The following is a 14,325-nucleotide window of genomic DNA, read 5'->3' on the forward strand; positions in this document are numbered from 1 at the left end:
GTGGTATTTGCTAAGCACTTACTATGCGCCAAGCACTGTACTGAACTGAACGCTGAGGTGGAGGCAAGATCATCAGGTCCAAATAGGGCTCACAGTCCAAGTAGGAGGGAGAGCATGTACTGATTCCCCATTATGCTGATTAGGGAACTGAGGCACAGGGAAGTTAAGTGACTTCCCCAAGGTCACACAGCAGACAAGTGATGGAGCTGGAATTAGAACTCAAGTCCTCTGACCCCCAGGCCCACACGCTTTCCACTAAGCCATGCTACTACCCTAAGTTCTTACTGGCATTTTAGTTGATCTTGACCTGTTAGACGACCAGGTCTCATAAGTGGCAGGAGGCCAGTTTTCTCCCTCCAGGCATGCCCCACTCTAGGTCCTCTACAAAAAAAGAAAGGCTACACCCTCTTGGAACCTGAGGGTGACAGACAACTAGAAGCTTCCAGTTGGTCATGAAGCATGCTGCTTGCCTGCTCCCCTGAAACCCAGCCAGGCGAGGTCTACGTACAATTTATTTTTCCCTACCAAAGCTAGGTCGGGGATAAAAAGGAAGCTAGAGCGGTTTAATTTGGGCCATTATCTTAATTTGGGAGCTATCTCAGGCTGAATCCTATTTCTCAGTCTTCTCCCTAAGACCATTCAGACTGGCACACGGTGTCTGCCACCTGATAATCAAACTCTTACCTTGACTCTGACAGTCAAGTGGCTTTAAATATTACCCTGCAAAATTCAACTTTAGTATTTTTTGTGCTACCACTTCAATCCTGATGTTGATCTTGTTTGGGGATGGCAGACCTGGCAATTCAATTCTGATTGGAGTCCTAATTCCTATTCTCTTTCACTAGCACTAAATATAGGTTGAACCTGGTTACAGTTCCACAGCAAAATGGTACCAATTTCAATATCTCGAGGAAAAAGCCCAAGTGGAAACAAACATGATCGCAAAGAAAGATTGTTTTTAATCCACTTCTAGTCCTACCCTTTTCAATGAAAATTAAATTGTAGAGATAGAATAAAGGCCTACCGCATGCTATGCTGAATTTTGGTATAACCTTTTGGGGCCATAAAATCAATGTCTAAGAAAATAATTCTTGCTAGTTAACCATGCTTGGTGAATAAAACACTTCAGACCTGTTTGTTTTCTTTTCCAGCTTACTGGAAGGCTGTTGATTATTGAGGATGAGGTGTTCACTATAGTATCCTATTTTTCAAATTAATGTAAATAACAGTTATTGACCTGTTTTCCATAATTACGCTGATGCTTTTGCAAGCCCCAGTGTTTGGGATCAGAATAACCGAAAGGATGTCATATAAAATCTGCATTACGGTCAAAAATGTTGCCAAGTAAAGTGTATGGGGCAAGACGTGTTTGATGATGTCAAACAAACACCTTCAGGAAAATTAAAAAGTACCGGGAACTGGTACTAAAGTTCATCAATAATGAACAATACAGCAATGCTGACACTACACTATATTACAAAGTCATACTATCCTACATAATTCAGAGGATTATATTTCAACAGCAGATAGAAATGCCAAATGAAGAATTCCAGAACATTTACGCATTGCCGGGCTAAAGACAGGAATACCTACAACATGGTTATTAAAAAACAAATCCTACCTCTTTACTTTCTTCCAATTCGGACTCACTGCTGAACTCTTCAGTATTTACATTTTCAAAGTCAGATTCTCCAACAGCAATTGGTACAGTCACGGTGAGGCTGGGGTTGTTTATGAATGACATATAATCATTTTCATCAATTATGTACTTTTCCACACTACTGCCTGTACCTACACCACTTGTAGTTCCATTCCCATCTTTCAGATAAGTAAGATCTTTGCTCATTTCTACTACAATATTATTGGAAACGCAGCTGTCTTTCTTGTTGTTTAGCTCGTCAAGTGCTTTGATTTCTTGTGTAGCTTTCTGCTTTCTAACAAAGGCTTTCTGGACAAATTCCCGTATCTTTTTTTTCACATAATCTATTCCCTTCTGCATCCTTCCCACTGCAATCTGGAGATTGTTCATTTCATTATCATCATCGGTAGCAGCAAGGTTGTCTGAACTGAAGGAGCTCAGAAGCAAGGCCAGAAATAGATTCAGTACCTAAAAGAGAAGAAAATGATCAATTTAGCAGTCAATTAAAATATTTCAATCCAAGGATATTTCCCAAAGCCAAGTGGAACACATTTTCAAGTCGGATACATTTTTTTCATTTGCATAAGGAGGGAAAAGATCTGATATTGTTTTTCCTAACCAAGCAAAGGTAGCACAAGCACAGCTAACAAATGCTGATGCACGATAATAGTGTAGGTACAAGTGTACGTACATATGCACTTAGATTAGTTTTCAAGCTAGGAATGCTCTTCACCTCATGCTATTGAAAATCCACCAAAGTGCATCTCTATTGTATATACTGGGACAAATGTCAGAGACCTTTAGAATACGTACCACCAAATTGCCAATCACCATGACCAGCATGAAGACAATAAGGCACATTGTCTGGCCTGCAACTTCCATACAGTCCCACATGGTCTCTATCCATTCTCCACACAGAACGCGGAACACAATCAGGAAAGAGTGGAAAAAGTCATACATGTGCCAGCGTGGGAGCTCACAGTCGCTGGAGATCTTGCAGACACATTCTTTGTAGCTTTTGCCAAAGAGCTGCATCCCGACCACGGCAAAGATGAAGACAATGATGGCCAGCACCAAGGTCAGGTTTCCCAGGGCCCCCACTGAGTTGCCAATGATCTTTATCAGCATATTCAATGTGGGCCACGACTTTGCCAGTTTGAAAACTCGAAGCTATAAGGAAAAGGCAAGGAGAGTTAGCACAGATCAAAACGAAACCATAGACATCTGCGGTACATTTTTTTGCTGGTATTTGTTAAGCGCTGTGGGCCAGGCACTGTACTAAGCACTGTAGTAGATGCCAGCTAATCTGGTTGGACACAGGCCCGGTCTCACAAAGAGCTCCCATTCTTAATCCCCCTTTTACAGTTGAGGTAACTGAGGCACAGTGAAGTTAAGTGACTTGCCCAAGGTCACACAGCAGAAAGGTGGCGGAGCCGGGATTAGAACCAAGGTCCTTCTAACTCTCAGACCCATGCTCCACCCACTAGGCCACTCTGCTTCAAATGCATCACCTTGTTAAAAAAAAAAAAGATATTTAAAACAAGTTTGGGGAATTAGCAGTGCAATTACCATTAAAATTGAGAAAAAATCCTGTGGTCAAGGGAAAAGATCATAAAACTAATTTGAAAATGTGAATTAATCTACTTTAGTGACTGAAAGTAAATTGGAAAAATGTTAATAAAGGGGTATGCTTAATTTTCATTTTTCCATTGTTTTTGCTAATAAAATGAAATACTTTTTAGCAAATGTGAGATTTATTGCCCGACCATAAAACTTCGGTAATCATGATTACTTAAATTCAGTTGCAGTTATATTCCAACTGTGATTGAAATGGGAGAAATAAATAATGCATAACTCTTCAAGAAGAATAAAATGAATTGGCACATGGAAGATTTTAGCACCAAAATATATTGTCTTAAAGATTTCCAAATTAAAACAACATTTACTGTTGATTTTTGGAAGTTTATATCAAATGAGTGATTATAAAACTAAGGCTAGGACTGCAAAGGGCAATTCTAACAGGCTGAATGTCACAGAAACCATTTTTGTTTCAAAAGCTAATGATAGCTGACTCATCAGCCAGTTGAAGGTAAGAGGATTTGCTACTTGAATTGTTTGTCACAATTTAATATAGAAGGGCTGAGAAGTAATGGGTTGGGCTCACGCACACGGTGATTTTTGGGGGTGATTGCATCCCCCTGATTGGTCTGGGCGGTTTGACAGCTGTGGCCTGCAAAGGCTGCTCTGATACCTTGGTTAAAATCACTGCAGTACTCAAAGAGTCAGAAATGTTTCCCTCATCAGACAGAGTGCTGACATCATGGTTTCTAGGATACACTCAGAGGTGGGACAATGATTGTCTACAATTCCACCGATCCAAGTGCTTATCGTCATCACCGGTGGTATTTATTGAAGGCTTTCCATGCCGTTCGTATCCCGCCTTGACTACTGCATCAGCCTCCTTGCTGGCTGCCCTGCCTCACCCCACTCCAGTCCATACTTCACTCTGCTGCCCGGATCATTTTTCTAAAATAAAAACCATTCAGTCCTTGCTTTCCCACTCCTTAAGAACCTCCGCTTGTTGCCCATCCACTTCCACAAAAGATAAAAACCTTTTTTCTTTGATGGCATTTATTAAGCACTTACTATGTGCAAAGCACTGTTCTAAGCTCTGGGGAAGTTACAAGGCGATCAGGTTGTCCCTCAGGGGGCTCACAGTCTTAATCCCCATTTTACAGATGAGGTAACTGAGGCACAGAGAAGTGAAGTGACTTGCCCAAAGTCACACAGCAGACAATTGGCAGAGCCGGGTTTTGAACCCATGACCTCTGACTCCAAAGCCCGGGCTCTTTCCACTGAGCCACGCTGCTTGGCCTGAAAGCACTCAATCGCTCTGCCTCCCCCATCTTACCTCACTGATTTTCTAGGACGTCCAAGCCTGCACAACTCCTTTAATAATAATAATGATGGCATTTATAAAGCACTTACTATGTGCAAAGCACTGTTCTAAGCACTGGGGAGGTTACAAGGTGATCAGGTTGTCCCGCGTGGGGCTCGAAGTCTTAATACCCATTTTACAGATGAGGTCACTGAGGCACAGAGGAGTTAAGTGACTTGCTCAAAGTCACATAGCTGACAATTGGCGGAACCAGGATTTGAACCCCTGCCCACCAACCTACTCACTGTACCTCCATCTTGTCTATCTCACCAACTGCCCCTCACCATGTCAAGCCTCTGGACTGAAACTTGCTCCCCCTTCACATCTGACAGACCGCCACTCTCTGTCTCCACCTTCAAAACCTTATTAAAAAGTCACATCTCCACTGAGAAGCTTTCCCAAATTAAGCCCTAATTTCCTCTACTCATCCCTCTCCAGTTTGTGTAGCCCTGTACATGGATTTGTAATAATAATGATGGTATTCGTTAAGTGCTTACTATGTGCGAAGCACTGTTCTAAGCGCTGGGGGAGATATAGGGTGATCAGGTTGTCCCACGTGGGGCTCACAGCCTTCAACCCCACTTTACAGATGAGGAAGCTGAGGCACAGAGAAGTTAAGTGATTTGTCCAAAGTCACACAGCGGACAAGTGGCGGAGCCAGAATTAGAACCCATGACCTCTGACTCCCAAGCCAAGGCTCTTTCCACTGAGCCACGCTGCTTGCACCTTTTAGGAACATGATGGGGGTGAATACTCCATGTTCAGCCATCCAGCACTTATGTACATATCCGTAAGTCTGTCTCTCCTTCTCAACTATAAGTTCCTTGCTGGCAGGAAGAACGTCTACAATAACTGTTATATTGTACTTTCCCAAGAGCTTAATATAATGCTTTGCACACTATATGCGCTAAATACGATCAATTGATTGATCATTAAGAACATTCTTCCTGTGCATTCAGCTAAAAATCCAGGATCCTCCTATTTGTGTATTGAATGTCCCTTGATATATGAGCCCTAAAACATTTAAAAAAAAAACAAAACAAAAACATTCTTGTCATTTCAAGACTCAGTCATCAGTTTTCTTGGCTCTGGGAAAAAATATTCTCACCTAGCCTTAAAATAAACATTCAGCCACTTAATTAGGATGGCAGAGGACGTGTTTCAAGGACAAAGTAAAACCAAGCCTCCGACAAAGCTGTATCCCAGCTGAGAAGCTGTATCCCAGCTGTATCCCAGTGCTTAGAACAGTGCCTTGCACATAATAACTGCTTAATAAATGCCATTATTATTATTATTATTATTATTATTAAAAGTAGAGTCAGATTCTGAAGACAACCTATATGGCCATCAAGAAGGGAGTGCCTCTCTTCAAGATACAGCTTCATATGAAAAAGAGACAAGGAGGCCAAAGAGAGAACGCCACCAAAAACTAGTAGTTACAACGAAGCAGTAAAGGATGACCTTTTTGTGTGCCCAATGTGGTCAGGACTGTGGATCCCACATTGGACTTTTCGGCCACATGTCACTCATAAGTGAACTCCACGGGTAGTGTCTTCTCAGAATAACGAAGTATTCACATATAGTATCAGACAAACACACATACTTTACTCTGTTACACCCAGAATGGAGGAATTATTTTATGCAGATACCAGTCTAAATGATCGGAGAACTGATAATCCTTCCACATTTGCCAGTCCAAGCTCCATTAAGCTAAGGCTGACTATAATGCCATCAAAGATATTCCAGCCCTCTTGGAAATAATAATATGGATCCATGGCAATTATCTTCAGAACCATTTCTGCTGTGAAGATCCCAGTGAAAACCTAATGCAAAATATAAGCAGTCATTCCAATATCAATAGCACTGAAAAACCTGTTGATGTAAATAATAACTGTGATACAGAGGTCTAAAAACGGACGATGACTCTAGACGCACTGAATGAGATGATGAACTAGATGGACCAAAGTCCATAATAATAATTATGGTATTTGTTAAGTGCTTACTATGTGCCAAGAGCTGTTTTAAGTGCTGAGCACTGTTCTAAACACCGTGATACAAGATACACAGCCCAACTAAAACTGAGGATAGGTTTTTGGAAAAGTGAACTCTGTTAAATTTAACCATTACCCCTAACTTTGAGAAAATAAACAGGTTGGATTACTAAACCAGGAAAAAAAAATGACTGCAGTGTTTCTAATTTATAGTTCAGATATTATCTACCTACTGCACTCTATGAAATCTCACTTTTCAATGCTTTGTCTTCCTTCCATTGTCACATTTAAAACATCTCACCCCAGTATTTTTCCCAACAACAGAAAAGGCAACTATTTTTATAGCTGCAGGTAGTTCTTTAATAAAAATGGTGACTGAATTATACAGGGCACTGTTTGATCTTGATTTTTTTTTCTTTTAAGACACAAAGGAGATTTCTGTCAAATATTACACATTCTTTAAATAAGAACATGTCATCACAAACTAGGTAAATTAATGATCTTTGGATGCAAATTAAGTTTAGTTCATTAACAGAGCAAGGAATTGAGGATTTAATTGGAACCAGCGGGGAGAAAATTCTTAGTATGCACACACCCCTAATTAATTGTTAGTGGATTATCTGATTGGATAGCTGTGGGTCTAATGGGACCTAGCAAGGAAAAATGGAAAACAAATTTAAATGTGATGATTTGCTAGAAAACTGGGTCTTGGATTAGAATGCCATGATGGTACAATTTTTTTTGAAATCTTTATATCTTATTTATTTTAAGAATCACGATTATCAGCCTACTTTGGAATAGTCAAGTACCATATTTTACAAAAGAGCAGTTTAGATCCACCCATTTATTCTTTATTGTTCTTAAAAAGAACCTTGTCAAGGCATTAGACTTGTGTCACCTCCCTTTAACATCACGGCATTACCAAGAAACTATATGACTTCTAAATCTGTGTAGTAATATTGAGCCCATCCCAACTTCCCCACAGGAGCAAGGACTGCCAAAGGAATTTGTTTAGAAAAGGAAGAAAATCGAACTTTTGGTGACTCACTGCAGTATTATAGTCAATCCAACTAAATATGCTAGTGGTAGAAAGTAATAAATCTCTACTGAATCCCAACTGCTATCTATAAACATACCTGCCACCTCTCCCTGTGACTAAAGGAAAAATAAACTGTAAGGACAGCTTATTCAGTTTATTTGTAATCATCACTCAGACAGGGCCTATAATACACACAAGTATCTGAAAACACTCTTGAGTGTAATATAAAAGAATACTCATTAAAAAAATTTACATCTTGCTCTAACATTGTACCACTTTAAATCACAACTATTCATCACTGCTATTCATTTTCATATTTAAGATGCTTTGGGAAAAAGAGGAAAGAATAGAGTGGGAGAAAATATTATTTTCATACAAGTTAAAATCCCTTTTCAATTCAGGTTCTGAAGACTTCTATTTAATTTAGTTGATGTTAAAATATATAATCCGTTGGCTTCTACAGATATTTGTCATTTCAACCATTGTCTCCATCAGAAGACTAATAATGGGTGCTGTCTTCAAATTACTTCAAACTCTCTTTTTAGTTTAAAACTTTCACTACAGAGTATTTTAAACATTCTCATCCTAGCATATGTGTGTTCTACATAAATGAAGGGATTAAAATATATCTATTACCAACTGGGTGATCCTAAAAATGGGTATTACAAATTGGTCTTGCTCCCCACAGATGTCCAGGTTTCACAGTTGTTATATTTAACACACGTAAGTTGTTAAAAATAGTTAAATGCCTTGGGGTTGCATTCATTAATATATGAAGTCATTCCAGTAACCAAATGGATTTAAAGAGCTTTTGAATAATACAATATTCATTAGGCAAATATTATTTTTCCTCACTGAAAAGGCTGAAAAATACTCTTGAAATCATTTATAAAGTGCCCAGCATTTCAGCTGAATATATTTAGCATAAAACAATCAGTGAAATAATTCCATGAAATTTGTTCTTGGAAAAAGACAGCAGACACACTCTACACAGAAACACTCTAGGTTGAACTGTATATTTTAACCAGCCATATTGAATATGTCTGAAGCTATGAAACAATTGTTTTCTGTTGTTTTTCTTGTTGTTTGTAATAAAAAAAATCAAAGGAAAACTGAAAATGTACGGACAAAAACAACACAGATTGGTTATATGCACATTTTATCAAAATTCAGGTGTATTTTTTAAAAAAGCACTCTTTTGCCCTCATTTTTCCAAGTGTTTCAGGTTTAAGAGGTTTCTTGGTATTAGAAATTGAAAAATATTTATTTTGGTTCTGCATGTGCAAATTTTGTAGGTGACAGTGACCAAAATCTTCACTGGTCCTGCATGTATATTTCAGGTGGGTAGACTTTCCAAGACTTGAATGTCTGAATAATTCAGGCATAAATTTATTTTTAGGTCTCAATTATTCAGAGAATTTTCCCACTAAGATATTGCATTACGCTGAATAGAGCAACCCAAAAAAGCCCTTCACATGCTGCTTTTAGAATTTTCCCTCCAATTTGTGTGTGTTAACATCACAATTACGACAAATTTGCGATTCTCCAAAACTCAGTGGGATGTCTATACACTCCACACTGAGGATTCAATCCCTTCCAGTCACTGCAGTAGTCCTTTGCTATTCCTCTAGAAAGCCCCTTCTAAACCTTTTTTAATGCCAGTTGGATTGCAGTTCCCATTAAGTGTAGTTGTGGGCAGGGAATTTATTTGATTGTTGTATCGTACTCTCCCAAGTGCTTAATACAGTGCTCTGCTCACAGTAAACGCTCAATACAATTGATTGAATGAATGAATAAGTTGAGCCAACCTCTCCATTTCTATCCTTAGAGATGCTGGAGACAGTTTGTATGCAGGCAGGTCCTCAAACCACCTTTGATTTGTAGGAGGCAGAGTCTGTTTCAAAGTTCGGTTAGGTTTCAGATGGGCTAATGGTGAGGTCCTGGCCTAGAAACAGGCCCCTTTTAAAGACCTGGTCTCCTCGAGAGCCTTCAGCACAGCCAAACCCTCTAGCAGTTTAAGGAAGGGATTCAGATGCCCATGATCCTCACGGATCATTAATACAAGGCTCATTCTCCCACCTACTCAATCTGGCAATTATCAAGGCCATGCATCCAAATAAGGATCACAAACCAGCAACAGGACATCATTCCACCCACTATTCACCATGGTACTTTTCCTTAAATTCAAAGACATAACCCACTGGACAGGTTTTAATGGCATTTCTTAAATGCTTATAATGTGCCAGCTACTGTACTAAGCACTGGGGTATATACAAACCGATCAGGTTGAATATATCATGTCCCAAGTGGGGCTCAAGGTCTAAATTCCTATTTTAACAGATGAGGTAGCAGGCACAGAGAAGGTAAGTATCTTACCCAAAGTCACACAGCAGACAAGGGACTTACCAGATTTCCTGCAGAAAGCACATTACTGAATTGAGGAGTCATGGGATAATGCTCCATGGCCATGAACAAGGTGTTTAAGACAATGCAGATGGTGATGGCGAGGTCAACAAACGGATCCATCACAATCAGATTGACGATGTGCTTCACTTTCAACCAGGGTTCCCAGCAGTCCCAGATCAAGAAAGTGTTAGCAAATCGGTACCAGCAAGGTGGACATTTCTGTCTAGATTCCTCGAGTTCTGGAGGGAAAATAGAATTACAGAGTCCTTTTTCTGGCTATTGCTATGAACAGATTTCACTGATTAAAATCAAGTCTTAATTTTTTGAGCACGAAACCTCAAGATACTGAGCTTCACCTCAGGAAACAATACTAAATGTGAGCCCGTTTCTAGACTGTGAGCCCATTGTTGGACAGGGCCCGACTCAAAATGTTGCCGATTTATACTTCCCAAGCGCTTAGTCCAGTGCTCTGCACACAGTAAGCGCTCAATAAATGCGATTGAATGAATAAATACATATCAATGAGCATTTCGTTCTAGTCTCCTTGCCCCCTTGCTTCAATCCAGTATAGAAAAGCACTTATGAATTGAATGTTGAATTCTCGGTAGGCACTGCAGCAGAAGTGCTGGAAAACTAACAAAATGAAATGTCTATCAAATACATATTGTTTGCCTAACCTGACTAAACCTTGGGAATATGATGTCTACAACATCTCTCTGACTTTTTGGAGGACAAATACATTTTAGAGCACTCCAAATTCTGATTTTTGTAGGCTTTCAAGACAATTTTATGAAAAATTTACCAACACCCTGGAATTGGACGGTTTGGTTATATTAGTCAACTTATCCCCAGTTACTCTGCCTCACTTTAAATGTTTAGACTTCTATGTCAGGAAAATGTCCTGTATATACAATGTAAGTTACAAAACATTCTTAGATTTGTAATAGGTATATCCCAGAATGTTAGATGACTTTTGTCTCCATTTTGTCTTTCCTAGTCTCCCAGCCACCCAAAAGGGGAAAGGTGTGTAAACCAGGCATGATACGTCAGATCCTTTTTTCCAACAAACCAACTGGTCGGCCGATTAATAGGTCAGCTGTGTTCCCCTCTCTCCTCTGATCGACATGTTAGTTCTTCTTACAATTGCAATAGACACACATGCAGCAAGATTTTGTGCAAGAGACATAGAGCCTGATTCTCACTTTCATATTCCACCTCCCCACTCGGGAACAGTGCACACAAATTTGAAGTTAGGGAGGACAGTGTACAGGTTGAATTGAGGCATGAGAAGGCAGAAGCAGCAAAAATAATTGCTTTTGAAGTCAACAGGAAGAAGGATCTGACCATACATGAAGCTAACGGCAGCCTAAATAAAACGGCTCTGACCTCAGGGGTGCCAGAGAGAGTCTCCCTCTTAGCTGCCTGCATAAGGCCATGTGCTACACATCTGCATTTCTAAGATTAAATTTTGACTGCAAAGAATAGATAGGGACTAATTTTAAGTGAAAGCACCAGTTGATAGTGGTCTCTCCATAAGTAAGTTGAAGTCCTGTCTTGGAAAATTGACCTAATTGGCTATCTTTCTTTAGAGAGTAGGGGGAAAGATGCCTGCAGGGGAAATGAAGAGGAAACCACCTTGCAAACAGTAATAGTTCTACAGAACAGAAACACTACCATTGAAGTCCCAAACTTTCTTCACACATTTTGGCTTATTCACACAGTTTTATTGATCTACGAAGTAGTTCAGTGACTCAGTAATCTTTATTATATAATGCATAATGGAATTTATTAAATGCAAACTAGGTGTCAAGCACAGTGCTAAGCACTAGGGTAGATATAATCAGATCAAAGTCCCTTTCCCACCCAGAAGTTATAGTTTAAAAGGAAGGGAGAACAATATTTTATCCCCATTTTACAGATGATAAAACTGAGGCACAGAGAGTTTAAGTGACTTGCCCAAGGCCACATAGCAGGCAAGTGGCAAAGCCAGGACTAGAATCCCAGTCCCATGTTCTTTCTACTATGCTATTCTACCTCCACAGTAGCTTTTTATTTGGGGGATAGATTTCTATTTTTTTTAGTCTCATTTTATTGACCGAAAAAGGCCCTCCAAACATACCTTCCATAGTGTTGGTTAGTATACTGGCTATACTCATTGCTCTTTGCCTTCCAGATGGGTCTTCTAGCAATTCCATGGAAATCTGATAGGAACTTAACCTTCTCTTTCTCACTTCAGTTTCAGTAGTTGTGCCCTGCAAAGAAAATACTGATGGCTCAAACCATCATCTTCAGTGGCATAGCATAATATCACCCAATAAGAGAACCATGCTTCATGCAGTTTTATATGTAGTATGTCTTTAAATTGAAAATTTTATTACAAACATGAGAGAACTTTTGAACAGGGATTCACCTATCAAATAACCTCTGGGTAGGAACATCATTTTACGATGTTTTTCATCCACCTATCAGTCGCAAGAATAAAGAGATGTCTACTAATCTGTGGTCATTATGTGGTATCCTATTTGCAATCAGATTTATAATTACTGACCCCTTATCCAAAGGAATATGTTCAGTTCAAATGAGCTTTCATTTCCTTGAAAGAGGAAAAAAAAGCTTGAATTGTGTCCTTAAAACTGATCTTTTTCCTTTTGGAAGAAATATTGGCTTAAATACCTAAGGATACCAACAGGTCATGCTATTTATATGTCTCCTTCTCTCATCATCTTTTTCCTTCCTCTTTTCTCCTCTTCTCCTCGGGTTCATATTTTTCCTATACTTTCATTTTCTAGTTCCCCTTTTTCCAGTTTTTTTTGTAATATTACCACTACTACTACTGATAGCTGTGGTACTTGAGTACTAACTATGCACCAAGTACTGTACTAACTGCTGGGGTAGATATGGTACAATCAGAACAGGCTCAGTCCCTGTTCCACATGGTGCTCACGATGAAACGGGGAGGACGATGAGGAATCTTAGTCCCATTTTACATGTGAGGTAACTAAAGCACAGAGAAATAACTTGCTCAAGTTAACCCAGCATAACAGTGGCATGAGGGATTAGAATCCATGTTTCCTGACCCCCAGTCTTGTGCTCTTTCTACTATGCAATGCTGCTTTAAATAGTCCCCTTGTTGGGAATTATTTTAGCTATCCCTTCTTGGTCTCCTTGTTCTCTATGTCCCTTGTCCTTTCCATTTTTTAGTTTTATGTGGTGATAGCACCTGCTCTTCCCTATCATTCTCTTTCCCACCGACTGCTTCTTTCATCTCACACTACCCCACATCGCAGCTGAGCGCTTAAAGATTGACGGCATTTCGGAAAGGCCCCGGAGATGGAGGGAAAAAAAGCTCTTCTCAATCCTTGCCTTGGCCTTGGTTTCCTGCCTATCTCCTGGCTTACAGCTGGCTCTTGCTGGGTCCAGCCTATCACTTGGGAGGTTATATTAAGAAGGACTTTTTATTCATGGTCACATCGAATTTGTCCAACAGGATGTGGAACACTGAAGTGGATAGGCTTCCTGAGCTGTTCTCTAGGTGTGAATTTCTGCCCTTTGATATTGACTAGACATTTACTTTACTGGGTTTCAAAGCACTGTGCGGTGTGCTGGCGTGATGATAATTATGGTAGTTAAGCGCTTACCATATGTCAAGCACTGTTCTAAGCACTGGGGTAGATACAGATTAATCTGATACCGTCCCTGTCCCACATGGGGCTCACAGTCCAAGTAGGAGGAAGAACAAGGATAGATGATAATAAGAATCTCTTTATTGGGCTTTCTAGATAAACAATAGATTGGAGGGAAAAGCACTGAAATGCCTAACTAGCCATTTTACTATTGCACTGTAATAAGATATACATTCTGAACAATGACAGTGCTATAAAAAAAATAGAAAACTAAAGTAATAACCACAGAGTGCAGTTTAACGGTTATTTATTTATGGGCTGTACCAAAATTGGAAATCTCAGGGTACGTGGGAGGGCATAACTTCGCAACTCTATTTCTAATAGGAAGACAGTGAAGACTCTGTAACTAATTGGTCATTTGACCCTCAGAGTTTTAAGTGATTTTGCAGGCAGGTATCAATCTCAGGCTGTGCAAGAACGGCTTTCGTCTTAGTATTTTAAAGGGATAAGATTTGGGCAGGCCCTGTGATTGGTCATTTGACTAGCATAGTTTCAATCCTTTGAGAGAAGAGAACTAGGATTGATTGGCTGAGTAGGGCGGGGCTGGTGTAGCGCTGCAGAGCATCCCCCAGCTACTTTGCCTGTAATGTCAGTAATAATAATAATAATGATGGCATTTATTAAGCACA

The 14,325-nt window shown here is 39.7% G+C and overlaps 1 protein-coding gene across 6 annotated transcripts in view; it reads right to left on the reverse strand.

Annotated features, from left to right (window-relative positions):
• The window catches only part of SCN3A (sodium voltage-gated channel alpha subunit 3), a 117,611-nt gene that overhangs the window by 48,691 nt on the left and 54,595 nt on the right, over positions 1–14,325 (reverse strand). For all 6 annotated transcript variants that reach the window (XM_038751878.1, XM_038751877.1, XM_038751880.1 and 3 more), the window contains 5 exons: positions 12,133–12,265; positions 10,014–10,252; positions 6,227–6,400; positions 2,453–2,809; positions 1,622–2,107 (listed from right to left, as the gene is read on the reverse strand). In XM_038751878.1, coding sequence (XP_038607806.1) covers positions 1,622–2,107; positions 2,453–2,809; positions 6,227–6,400; positions 10,014–10,252; positions 12,133–12,265 — 1,389 coding nt within the window. The remainder of the gene's footprint in view (positions 1–1,621; positions 2,108–2,452; positions 2,810–6,226; positions 6,401–10,013; positions 10,253–12,132; positions 12,266–14,325) is intronic.

The sequence above is a fragment of the Tachyglossus aculeatus genome, chromosome 9 (genome assembly GCF_015852505.1).
Source record: "Tachyglossus aculeatus isolate mTacAcu1 chromosome 9, mTacAcu1.pri, whole genome shotgun sequence".
NCBI classification, from domain to species: Eukaryota; Metazoa; Chordata; class Mammalia; order Monotremata; family Tachyglossidae; genus Tachyglossus; species Tachyglossus aculeatus.